Source organism: Phasianus colchicus, chromosome 11, assembly GCF_987193195.1.
Source record: "Phasianus colchicus chromosome 11, bPhaCol1.hap1.1, whole genome shotgun sequence".
NCBI classification, from domain to species: domain Eukaryota; kingdom Metazoa; phylum Chordata; class Aves; order Galliformes; family Phasianidae; genus Phasianus; species Phasianus colchicus.
The window spans coordinates 8,544,457-8,558,277 of record NC_143446.1 but is presented as its reverse complement, the minus strand read 5'-3'; the positions used below and the strand labels follow the sequence as shown (position 1 = coordinate 8,558,277).

Here is a 13,821-nt window from a genome sequence, read left to right as displayed (position 1 = left end):
TTGTCTACTTTTGAAAATCTTGACAGCCATAGTTGAGAGGGTCCTGAGCTCTCTGGATGCAGAGATTGCCTTTGTAGAGAGAAATACATGAGGAATTGAAGGTACAGTACTCCATGATTACTCCATGATAAGGATTGCTTTGTATCCCAATCCATTGCCTTGAGTTTAGTTGTTCCTCCTTCAGAGGAGAAAGCTCATGCCATTTTCCCTGTAAAATTGTATCTCCCCATCCAAAAGTAGAAGGAAAATAAGTGTAATGGAGAGAATGAGAGAATGTACAGGAATTTTCTGTCATGGTTTTAGGAATGCTTTTTTTTTTTTTTTTTTTTTTTCATATAATCATGTCTGTCTGGACTAGATGCGTAGTCAGAATTCCATAGACTTTAAGTATTTGATACATGTACTAATTTTTTTTCCCTCTCTGCTAGAGTCTAATTCATACAGCGTTCTTCTGCAGGAAGAGATGATTCTTGTACATTCCTTTGAAGCAGAAAGCAATAAACTTCTGTAACAAAGCATGTTCTGGCAATCTGACAGTGAAATGCCCCACCAGCACACATGGACAGGACATGAGTTTACCAGGCTAGCTTGCCATGGGCAAAGGGAAACGTATCTTGTTACAGTTAATTTAAGCAGTCACAATAACACAGTTGCTGCACCACATCAGACAACTGAAAAGAATCATGCTGGTTGTTCAAAAGCCCAGAAGTAGAGTAGATTTCATGAGTTATTCTGTTTCTGGCAAATCTACCTGTTTCACAGCTATAATTTTCACCACATCAAACTTCTCTGTCGTAACCAAAGTATTATTACTAATAAATGGGAATACGAAACGGATTATAGGTTAGGGAAAATTCTGTTTACAAAATATGTGTATTCAGAGTTCTCAATGTGAAGACAAAATGGCCACATCTACACGAAAAGCAAATTGACAGATTTAATCATATGTTTCCAAATCTGAATCCAGCATGAAGATTTTTTAAAAAAGAGTAATAACTTCTTATACCACAATTCAGAATACATAAAACAACCTCTGCATTATTGTTGGAACTGAACCTCCCACAGCGCTTAACTTTGTGTGACCTTGTCCTATGAACATCTCTTTAATACTGCAAGTGCTAAAAATAATACAATTATAGCAGCAAACGCTTACCTAAAATAAGAGGGGCAGTTAAGAGACGTTCTTTAAGGCTTCCATTAGACGATACAAAGTGTTGTGGGAGCTTGCAATCCTACCTGGTCAGCAAATGTTAGTTAAAGAGGAACTAGTTAAAAAGAAATTTTGAATTAAACTCTTTGAACTCTTTGCTTTAGCAGGGGTTTGGATCTGATGATCCCCAAAGGTCCATTTCAACCCCCACAGTTCTGTGGATCTGGAAATTCATGAGCAAAAATAAAAAATGTTGATTCTGAAGAGATCTTGAAAGTATGAAAAAGTGCTATCATAACACAACAGCAGCATAGCTAATACCTTCTGTAATATAATAAACAGTCATGAGAAGGGCTACTATTGTTACAAGATATGGATTATGTCAAGGACAGAGGGAAACTGCCTGTAGCAACCAGCACCTGAGCTAAATTCCTTCTTTTAAAGAACAAAGCAGAGCATCTGCAACTACAAAGGCTACAATTTCTAAGCATTACTGTACTTAATAATTGCCCTTCTTACATTTAGTTCTGTCTTCCTTAAAATGATTCAATGCGACTGTTTCAGATAGGTCTGTTTCTGTCTATCTTCAATGTGTGTGTGCATATACATGAGTTGGGAAAATATGTGTAGAAAAATATGATTTGCAACAAAGATTAGAGAAGTGTTTTTCTTTAACCCGACATTCATCTTCCTCTCCCTTTGGAAAGTTGAAGCTATTTACTATGGCTGCTACCTGGCAAACTACATCTACGGATTTTCTCTGTGCTAGTCTGAAATCTTTCGGGCTGAATCAGGATGATGTGTCAATGTTCATGTGAGTTAAAGGCAATAAAACCTACCATTCACAGCAACGATCCTAGTGTCTTTGAGATGAACAGTCACATCTATTTACAGAATGCCACTTGTTCCACTTTCTTTGTCACCATTTCACAATACTCATTGTTTCTTTCGGTACCCTGAACAGTCTCAGAATCAATTCAGCAAAGCATGCAATAATAATCATTACTGTTTTATATGCAGTTTCCTTTACAGTAGCAAATCAAATCTCTTCCTAAGACCAAGAAAAGAGGATTAAAGATGCCACTGCAGAGGATGAGAGTGGCTTGAGAGACAGAGGAGACATGAAGGACTGAGAGGAATGCAGAACCAATGGGATAAGAACAAACACACAAACAAAACACTGATCAGGCAGGCATATGAGATGAGTAGCATGAAAAAAAATGCATGTAAGGCATAAGGTTAGGGATACAAAGGCTGATCTGGAAGTCAGAGACAGGACTAAGGCTGCTGGAAAGTAGCAGACTTTAGAGCTGCTTTGGAGATGCTTTCCTAGAAGCATGTAAGTCTCAGCTTGACAAGGACCTGGGTAACCTCATGTAAGGCCTTGCTTTCAACAACAGTTTGAACCAGATGTTTTCTAGATGTGCTTTTCAACCTCCAGTTGTGTACAATTCCTTCTATTCTGCAGTAGAAAATGAGTACTGTTAGACTTTCTCAAAATCACATAAAATAAGAATTTGGACCAAAGTTAGCTATGCTACATATCTGAACTGTCCTGAAAGCTTTTGATTGCACTACTTCTCCACTAACAAGAAAGGTAATGGATGATAGAGTGATCATATGATCATGAAAGACTCTGTTATACCAGATCATTAATTCCTTGAAACACCTTTGAGTTATTTCATAGTCACAAATCATCAATCCCTTTTCGTTGTTGTTATAGCTGGTACAGTATGAATGAGTAGTAGTATCAAGGAGGCAAATCAAAGCACTGTAAAAACACATTCCTTTCTTTCAAATAATGTTTGGAAATAAATTTCTTCAGTATTCTTGGTGTCCATTGCCATTTTTATAGAATGAGACACCAGTTCTGTGTTCCCATGCAAGAAAAGCCTGTCAGCACAACTAATGGATGTCAGATGAATAAGCTTAGAAGAGCAAACAAGTGCACTGTCAAAACCATATCATCAACCCACATGACTATTCGTGGCAATATTACACACTCCACTGCCTCCAGTCACAGCTCAGGATAATCAGAATCTTTGTTCAGAGTCATCTGATCTTGCAAAAATTGACACAGCATAGCTAATAATCCACCACAATTCAGAAAGTACACTGGATTTTAAAAGGCAGCTTTATTTTCCTGCCTTCCATGTGAGGCAGATTAAATAATCAAAAAGACGGGGCTATCAGGTCATGATTTGTATGTTACAGCTGTCCAGTTAGAGTTGACAGACACTCTTTGCATGGCCTGCTGACAGATTAAAAGAGGCAGGGTAAGACTCTGAGAGTCAGAAATGGACACTGAGGGGAAAAAAAGATTGCGATAAAGAAAAAAAAAACAAAGGCTGATGGATTAACTCACTAGAAATTGTAGCACTTCTACTCAAGCCACAGATACAATCTTAAAACAACAACAAAAAACAAACAACAACAACAAAAAACCGCAACAACAACAAAACAAACAGAAGAAATTGGATGAGCATGTTACAGATTTGAAGGAGGAACCAGAACAAAGTGCACCTTTACTGTTCTACCTCAGAAAACTGGACTGAGACTTCTTCAAGGTGGGAGACAAGCAAAGCAGAATGACAGGTGAGATACTGATGCATTCAGACTAATAATGAAGCTGTTCTGTTCTCTAGGCATTTCCTTCACTCATGTTTATTTTTAATTCCATGTTGGAAGCTGTATGTCAGTTTCTGAAACCAACTGTTGCAGAACAATGTAATGAACTGAATGTATTGCTTACCTTATTTACAGGTATGCTTTCTTGTTTTTTTCTAATGCATTTTACAATACAGAATTCAGGGATGGCAGGAGATTATTTAAAATTTTAATGGGAATACAATTTCATTTTACAGGGAAAATTAATGAGGAATTATCAGTTAAACTGTAGCCTCAAAGTAAAACTTTCATTCCTATTTTCGTGTGTATGTTTTTTATATTCAGTGTTTGAATCACATATTTGTTCCTTCAATATAGTATTTCCTGTTACTAATTAATATTTGATCTTTGTAAGCCAATGTGTCCTTCAATTTCTAAAGACTTCAAATAGTAACTGACCAAAATATTTTTCATTCTGAAATAGCAAGTAGTAAAAATGGTTTGAGGCGTCTCAAAACCAACATGAGAAAAGAATTTATCACTGACTCTCTTTATTCAGAGAAACTCACATCACCTCACATCATTTGATTATTTATCTTAACTTCATGCTTTGCATAAAATTGCATGTTCCTATACAATGGAAGATCACTAGCAATATATGAAAGATAAAAATGATGTATTTTTTTTCAGTTAAGGCTGACCTGAACATCAGGAAACAGATGATAATTATAAATGATAAATACTAAATAGTGTTAAGTACTCCTGTGACCTCATTTATCTTTATAATAGTTTCTTGACAAATGTTTGCTGAGTGAGTAGAAACATGTATCTATGAGAAGTACAGCTGGAATCCAAGCAAGTGTAAACATAGATATTTTAAAGAACAAATGTAAAGATTGCTGAAAAAGTACTGGTAACTGTTTTTATGGAAATGCCTTTAAAGCTTGTTACTCTTTTGATAGTACATTAACTTAATTCTTTTTAGGTAGTAAAACTTTAAAAATAAAAATAAAAGTGACTCTTCTGACATAAGACAGCTGAAAGTTATTACTACTGCGTACAGAGGAACATTACAATTTAGTAATTTTAGAAACGTCACACAATTCCCCTCAATTACATCTTTGCTGATAGCAAAATCTCCTGAAAACGATTTATACTTAAGATAAAGCCATGAGCAGTACTTCACTTTAAGATGCTGAGAGCACTTATTTCACTCCATCGTATAAAAGTATTTCAATAATATCTGTGATTTATTCATGCACTGTTAAAATTCTGAACTATGTTTATGCTATCTACATTATGACTTACGACTGTGCTGTATATGCTTTTATTTTGTTCTGGACTTCTGTATTGTCAAAAGAGAAATATTTTATAATAATTTCAAAGCATTATTGCTTCTTTCATTTGTGGTACAGGTAACTGGCTTCTGGTGCTGAGCATTGTCTTCACAGTACACATGGCTCATGGGTGTCCTCAAAAATGCCTATGCCATATGGCTTCAAAGACCGCAGACTGCAAGAATAGAGGTTTTACTGAAATTCCTGCCCACTTACCACCTGAAACTCAGATACTGCTGTTACAGAATAACCGCATTTGGAGAATCAACCAAAATGCATTCACTGGAACACCACTGCTGAAAATCTTAGACTTGTCTAATAATTCTCTCTCAAGTTTTGCACCAGGTTCTTTACAAAAATTACGGTACCTACAGGTTCTAAACCTAACTAGAAATTTGATTCATTATATAGAAAACAAGACCTTCAGTTTCCTCCCACACCTCAAAGAACTGGACTTGTCATCCAACAGCATTGTACGTTTGCCTGAGACTTTTGGAAACAGCACAGGGAATATAACATTACTGTCAGTGAAGCATAACAAGCTTCAGAAAATGGAAAGAGTTCTGCTGGAGTCACTTCCAAACCTGAAAGTTGTTCTTTTCAAGGATAATCCCTGGCTATGTAATTGCAATGTCTTTGGCCTGAAGCTGTGGTTGGAGAGTTTTTTATACAGAGGTAAGGAATTCTCCTCATTACATATGATGCACATGATAACACAACCTTCCAAATGCAGCTAACTGATCTTTAGTTCACGTACCAATTTACCTCACACCCTGCATCACGCTATCAAATAAACATACTAACATACATTCCTATGCATAGCCCAGAATATAGGTGTGCTCGTAATTACAGGTGGCCAACTGGAATCATAGAGGATCATTTACATTGAGAGAGAGAGACTACAGTCTGCATACATACATTCTAGAAATACGTATCTGTTGTTACATCCATATTTGTATCTACATATAAAGCAAGCATAACTTGAGCACATGTACTTGTCTTAATACTACCAAAATGCTTTTGTTAGAAATCAACCTAACATGCAGAAGCTTTTTACCTGATGCATGAGACTAAGCATCAACACAAGTATCAGTACCACTTCAGAGAACTCAGGATTCTAATTTCTCTTTAAATTACAACTTGGTATTTCCTTATAAAATACTTACATAAAAACATGTTTCCCCTTATAGAAGCTACTCTTGTCTGATATTACTTTCTAATTTGTTGTAGTACTAAATTTACTAGTAATATCCTGACTGATATATGAAATACCATCACCTGAGAAATTTTATATGTAAAATACCTTCACATTTTATTCACGCTTGCTTTTAAATATGTTCTAGAGTTATGCTTTATAAAAAAAGATCATGATCTAATTCTACGTATTTAAGAATTTGTTTTGCTTCCAGAGCTCAGAGAAACTTTATAATATTAAAAAAAACAAGCTTTCATCATCTCAAAGCATTTTTATTCATACCCATTTTACATACAATGAATGCAGGAAAGACTTTAAGCATTAAAGCAAATTTCTTTCTCCTGGGAGGTATGTTCAGACTCTGAAAATTCAAACCTGCTGTCCAATTTACTTTTCTCTAAATCAAGCTTTGATGCTTGAATGTGATGAACTATCTATACATGAAGGTGTCATGGAGCGGGAGAAGATGGTCCATGTTGCCTGTCATATACTGCCATCTCCAATCAGAAGGCTGCAGACCAGTTAGAAAACTCTACTGTCAACAAAGTGACATAGAAAAAGTCTTCTTGGGGAGGTAAAACCACTTCCAGAAGTAATCTTTTAGAACAGACAAAAGCCTAAACTCCTCTCGTCTTAATATTCTGGATGATAAGACATTACACTGTCCCAGGGCTTAAAGTTGCATTATGCAGGAACTGTTTCCTGAAAGAAATTTTAGCGGGAGTTTTCAGCAGCACAAGCTGCTATGCGCATCTCTATCTTGGAGTATCATCAATACTTTTGGTGAAGTAGACTCTAGATTTTCATCTGAGTCCATTTTTATTCACTACTTTCTCAAATAAAATCTTTTAAGGATAAAAATTTCTGTGCCTTGATTTAACTAAAAGGTGGATTATTTCAGATAGAGAAGTGGGAGAAAATTCAACTAACTTGATTAAGTTAAACTTTTTAAATATGTAAACATTGGTTTTAGCCTTGTTGACTCCTCAGCACACCATACTCCTAGGACTGTGATGTATGGCCTAATTAGAACCCTGAAAGCAACTCCCTGTGCGTGTTGCTCTACATGCTTAGGAACAACGGCGTGATTTACCAAGACTGAGGCTTCCTACTTCATTTCCCGTTTATACTAAAAACATACTTTGAGAGGCTACAGAAGCTGGCTGTGAGCAATTATGAAGTTTACCACTTGAACAAGTAATAGATTGATTAATCTTAACTTCTTTAGAACTCTGAATATTTTCTTACCACAAACCTTGAAAACATTGTTCATGTACTCAACTTACTACACTTTCTCTTTATTTCATTATAATTAATGCATGATGTGTGAAGAATGATTATTTCATGGGTTATTTCAATCAAGTGAGATATGTTTACCAATATATTATTTTTTTCTTTAGAAAAAGAAGTAATAACACAAATTTGAATACAATGAATTTGCTGTTAGCAATCTCTCTTATTTTTATTTATGACATTTCTTGCTTACATTGACTTGACCGCCCTTCACCTGCCTTGCTGCCCTTTTTCTAGATATAGCTAGACATCTTTAAAAGTATAAAGTCAACACTGACTATAAATGTAATTTCGGTATCTCTACATGAAGAAACCACAAAATATTAAGATCATAATCTGTTGGGTTTCTTTAATTTTTCTTTTCAGGAGGAATAAGCGATGGCATCATCTGTGCAACACCAGGGATTCGGAAGGGCAAGGACCTCCTCAAAGTTCCTTATGAACTGTTTGGGGCATGCCCACTTACGACAGCTCACACTCATCTGGCCACCACTCATCACCACAGCTTTGAGCACAGGAGTTCTCTGAAGCACTCTCACCACAACGAACACGGGGAAAACAGCAGGCTAAGCTGTGAACCCAAACCAAAGCCGAGGCCTGTTAATTTGCGTCATGCAATTGCCACTGTAGTAATAACTGGAGTTGTCTGTGGAATTGTGTGTCTAATGATGTTGGCAGCTGCTGTTTATGGTTGTGCCTATGCTGCAATTACTGCTAAATACCACAGAGAACATTTGGCCCCTGCAAGACAGCATGGGACTCCTGAGGAAAAAGAGCCATTTGATAGCTCCTTGGCTTGAGTTACTTTTGTCTCTGGTTCCTTTAAAATAAAGAGCCGTTACCTCAGTTTAAAAGCTTGGAACCTAAATAAGATTGGTTTTAGTTATGATTGCTTTTATTTTATTTTTTCACATTAAAGGAATTCTCTGTGTGTATACATATATATATATATATATATGTTCCTTGAACTATGCATTAAGATATATTTATGTAGCAGAATGCAACTTATTGCATATATCTGTACTTATATTTTGTGTTATATATTCTGAAGCCAAAATCTAAGGCTGAATGTGTGAGAGAATGAAATTTTAACAGTCTTTTCCAAGTATTCCATTCTTCATTCCTAGCTTTTGATGTAATATTAGTACAATATACAAGTAATGGTGTGCCTACACTTAGCACTCAACATGAGAGTTTTTTGCAAAGAAAAACACAAATGATGAGAATTTAAAATATCTGATATGTATTCAGAAATATAATTTATAATCAGTTTTAGAACTGGCCAGTCTATATGCTGATAACTTACAAAATTGTTGCAACGTTTCCAAATACTATTTCCCACCTCCTAATTTGCCCCCATTACGGAGTTTAGAAAACAGGAAGTATCTTGTTATCTATCACATTTCATCTTGTACTTGCAAGGACAAGGAAGAGAGCTGAGAAACCATAGGAGGAGGAAGTAATGCTACACTATGTTTCAGGCACTGAGATAAGCATACACTGCATATAAGAGACACTACCTGTTATCCTAGTGGGATACATGCTTGCTAAAGACATTTCGGAAACTCCTTAATCCAAAATCCACACAACATCAGGGCTACAGATGGAGTCCAGATCAGTGTGCTGCCCTTCAGTAGGGAGGATCACCTAGCTGCATGTTGGCACATTCTCAAAGAGAAAGCATCCAGCTGAATTAATTCAAGGGTCTGCCCTTTTTGCAGCCCTGTTTTGCTCCAGCAAAAACCACAGAAACCAATTTAGAACACAGAGAATATTTTGAATGTTCAGTAGTATTTTTCAAATAATTCGTAGAAATGACAGTCTCAAAACAACCAAAGAGATCAGCTACTTCATCTACTCTTTCTGAGACTAGATGGAGTAACGTCCAGTCTATTTGTGACAGATGTTTGTCTAAGGTGTTTTTAAACCTTTACAGTGACATGGATTAACAATCTGCCTAGGAAGTGGATGCAGCAATTGACTTTGCTTATAGTCTGCAGATTTTTTCTTAGTATCTGCCCTAAACCTGCTTTGCTAAAAATATTTGCTAGTGTATTTTAATGGCAAGAAGTCTTGAGGACAGCAGCTGTCTCTCCAATAAGAATAAAACGAAGCTGTGCCATGGCATTCAGAGACCTCCAATCTTCTTTCAACAGACAGATTCCCAGACCAAGTCTTATTAGAGCAGCTACAGCCATTCCAATTACAGCCTCAACTGAATAATGAGCTATATGGCAGGAGTCACATAACCCTTGCTCTTATCTACTTAGTAATAATTGAAATGTAAATTTTAAAGCTCATTCCTGCATCTGCAGTTGCTTTCACGTCTAGGAGAAATTAAGCATCTGAGTTTTAATGTAAATCTAGCACACAATGAAAACAATCAATTACTTTTGTGTGTGTGTGTGTGTGTGTGTGTGTGTGGTTACTACTACTACACCCTTCACATTATAGTTAGCCTGTTCTGGACTAAATAAATCAAGCTGTTTCAAAATTTCCCATAAGAACACATCTTCCAAAACTTTTTCTCCTCCATTCTCTGGAACCTTTTCAGTTTTTCTACATTTCATTTTTTTTTAATGTGGTGCTTTGGACTACAGCTGAGACATTATCGGCACAGAATCTCTTGGAATATTTATATTCGGGCTCTTTAAATCTGATCTCTTGATGATGTAATTCCAAAGTGAATGTGCTTCTTTTTTTTTTTTCAGTTGATATATTTTCTGAAGTTTAATGAACAATCTGTTTTCAGAGCAAAGTCATTCTAGTGTGGAGATCAACATTTATTACTCTTTTTATCAATTTAGCGGGATATTATTTTTCAAAGGAAAACATAACTTTTCAGATAGAGAAATAACTCAGGGAAGTATTTTACTGCCTATGGGCCAAAAAATTAGTTCAGAGCCAAGCCAAATAACAGTGCTTTCCTACGGTGACCACCTGAAATGAGTACACTTGCATTCAGACAGCAGATCCTAAAATGAAAGCTAATAAACCTCTGACCTCCATGGAGATTTCAGCGACAGTGTTTTTAACAGCAATGCAACTCCCATTACAAATAAGTTTACACCTCTGACGTATTCAAACAAAAGAAGGATTTAATATTTCCCTGCCAGAAAAAAACAGAACAACATCTTTGACTTTAAAAAATATTAACAAAAACCTTTTAGGTTTTTCTTACTGTAAGAAATAAAAAGAAAAAGAAAAAGAAAAGTGAGAGGAAGAGGCAATGAAGGGTACAACAACATTTAAAGGAACACTTTCCAAGTCAAAATTTAAAATCCTTTGGGGATTTTTATGCACAAATAAGGCTGTGAGTTGATATGGAGTTCTGCCAGAAAGCAAAGTATTTTGTAGTTCTGTTTGTTCACTCTGCTATGGGAGTACAGCATGCCAATCCATGCAGAACCTGATTTATACTTTCAAAATAAATGTTCTTTAATAATAATAATAATAATAATAATAAACAACCCAGGAAATGTCTCATTTAACTCTGGCAAGGCTATATAAATTTAGAACTGCCTGCAGTTATCAAATTCCAATTATTTATGCAAAAAACAGACAGACAAAAGAGAAAAGTACTGATTTAATTGCTTGAATTAATAAATGTAAAGTTATTTATTTTTTAGTAGAAGAAACAAATGAAAAAATAGATATAAAGGTGCAATTTTGTTGCCTGTAACAAATTGTCCATTACAACTGTTGACTGTAATGTAGTAGACTGGATCTAGGGATTCCCCACAGAAGCATCCTTAATTTGTAAAGCTTAGCAGTGGACATCTGCTGCTGAAGTAAGCTGTCTGCACAGCTTTATATTTCAGATAAAGGTTGCTGAGAAAGCTTTGTTATTTTTCCAGCAATCTAGTAAGTGGTATTATAGTAAGCACAGTATTTTTTTTTTCCCTAATCTTCTTTCAACAAAATAAAATTAAAAAAAAAATGAGAATACATTATTTGCCGCAGTATTTGCAAAGGTAAAGTAAAAACATTGTTTTATTCCTGAATTTTATATAGAGATTAACAATATTACTATGCTTTCTGAAAAGCTGGCCTTCTAAAATGTCAATTTAGAAGAGTTTAGAAATTACAATATGGCAGTATTATTTACAGGAATTGTCCTTAAAAACTATATCAAAAGAAACAAAGCTTAAATTGAAACATATTTCTTTGCCATATGTGCCTTTCCACTCAAAACTTGCAAAAAAATAAGTCTTCCCATGTCCTACCAAAATCAGGATTGCTCTTCTTGAATATCAAAGTAGAGTTGAATGACATTACACATAGCTTATCTATCATTAACAGCATTAAGAATAAACGACCAACTGTTGCCTACTAATAACCATTTATCTTTGCTGGCCCAAAGACAAAGACATGCAGGCTTTAGTTAAGCTTACAGAAAGCATGCTGAATTTTACAACTTTGATCTTTGAACGTGGTTGAAAAATGCTACAGTACTAACAATCACAAAAGATCTCGATACTTCCTGGGCTTATGTCATCTGAAATTTGACTGTACATGAGACAGGCATCAACATCAGTCATCTGGATATGGCAGTAAGCCACAACAGGGGAGAAGGAGTAGGAACTGGAAACCCATAATAAACAAACCAGTGAAAGGCACAGTTATCTCTGATTACTGAGGGATACCCCACAGCTATATACAATGTAGGTATGAATTTTTGTGCAAGACTACCACCTCACTTCAAGACACAACAAACACACAGTAAAACTGCTAGTGTTTTCAAATATTTTTACAGTGGGAAATGAATTAATTGATCCCCAGTACTTAATTGGAGTTAATGTATTCATATACTACATAACGGCAGAGAATCACTCAAAGCGCTTTTGAGTTTCATCCTTGTGCTGTATTATTTGAATTCTTTAAAAGGATCTGATGTCTTTTCTGTCACACCACAATCAAGGATTTATTGTGCCAGAAGAATTATTCGGAATTATTTAGAATCAGATTGCTATTAGATCACAAGATTCATTCTTCTACTTAAGCTCTTCCACTCTGCCAAAATTGCACAGTACTCAAAATCGAATGAACAAACAAACCCCCCAGAAGCAAAGGAGAAGTGCAGAAGTGGAGAATGCCCTGTGGAATTTACTCTGTATCCATTCTATTATACATGTTGGGAAATTGATCTAATTCATCCACCAGAGAACTGCTAAGGAGAGCCCAAGAATTAAACAGGGTTTATATTCTGAAGCAAATACTAGCAAAGAAATATCTTAAAGAGCCATGTTATTTGATTAATCCAAATACTAATTCTGTACAGTAAAATGAATTGAGAACAAATAGAAATGAATGCAAATGTGTGAATTCTGAATATACCATCTAACTTCAGATTCACTGCTCGAGCAGTGGTGAGAGGCAGAATTGAACTGCTTGTTCTGAAGCACTCAGTAGGGCATTTGCATGTCTTCATGCATTACCTACAGAGTACATTTCCTAAGCAAGCCATGGCTTTTATCCTAAGTCCTTCAGCTGTTTAATGCTAGACTGTACAAATATACATTCCAATTTTCCTGAAGCTGAAAACACTAGTCTATAGACTAATATTACATTTATGAGTGCACAGATAATATTCAAAATGAACAAGAAGCTCCAGAAAAAAAAATAAAAGAGTGGTTTTCCACCAAAGCATGCAAAGCATTTTGAGGGATTTACTAAACACTACTGCTGAATATAATCTTCTGTGGCTTACAATGTGGAGTAAAGATTAAGTAAATCACTGTCTTGCCTGACAAGGAAAACATCTATTTTAGAACGATTCAACAATTTGGTTGGTGTGTCATTCTGATGACATATTCATTTTCCCTTAAGCCTTCATACTAAAAGGCAGTTTTATGGATGGTGCCATAAATTTTAAGGACTGTGTATGACAGTGACATTTGCACGCATGTTTTTAATATAGCAATACCAAAGCAATTCACGTTGCAAAAAGGGGAAAAAAATGCAAGCAGAACTGAGAGGTTTAAAATAGATACAATTCTGTTGTGCTGTTGTAACAATAGCTGACTTAACTATTTGTGAGACATTTACAATACCTGCCACTCCTAGAAATATAAGTAGTTCAAGCTAGTTTTAATTAAATTAATGGGAGTCACTTCTTCAAAACATGTGCTGGATTCAAAGTAGCATTTATACAATTGCTAGCACACACACAAGAAAAAGGATGAAGATCATAAGTTTTGTCATATAAAGACAGCTAGTCTGCCATACAATGCTCACAT

General features: G+C 35.5%; 2 protein-coding genes across 2 annotated transcripts in view; one reads left to right on the top strand and one right to left on the bottom strand.

The window, feature by feature from the left end:
• Positions 1-13,821, bottom strand: part of CACNA2D3 (calcium voltage-gated channel auxiliary subunit alpha2delta 3) — a 395,571-nt gene that overhangs the window by 60,512 nt on the left and 321,238 nt on the right. The gene's annotated exons all lie outside the window — the stretch shown is intronic.
• LRTM1 (leucine rich repeat transmembrane protein 1) lies at positions 3,201-8,459 on the top strand. Its single transcript, XM_090148169.1, has 3 exons — positions 3,201-3,745; positions 5,173-5,769; positions 7,949-8,459. Exons 1-3 carry the CDS (start codon positions 3,739-3,741, stop codon positions 8,380-8,382), a joined length of 1,038 nt encoding a protein of 345 aa, XP_090004295.1. The 5' UTR covers positions 3,201-3,738; the 3' UTR covers positions 8,383-8,459.

Bases quoted from the DNA above. Each gene is read 5' to 3' on its own strand.
- LRTM1 (XM_090148169.1), top strand. The intron at 5,770-7,948 runs GTAAGGAATTCT...TTTTCTTTTCAG, and splicing joins GGAGAGTTTTTTATACAGAG to GAGGAATAAGCGATGGCATC.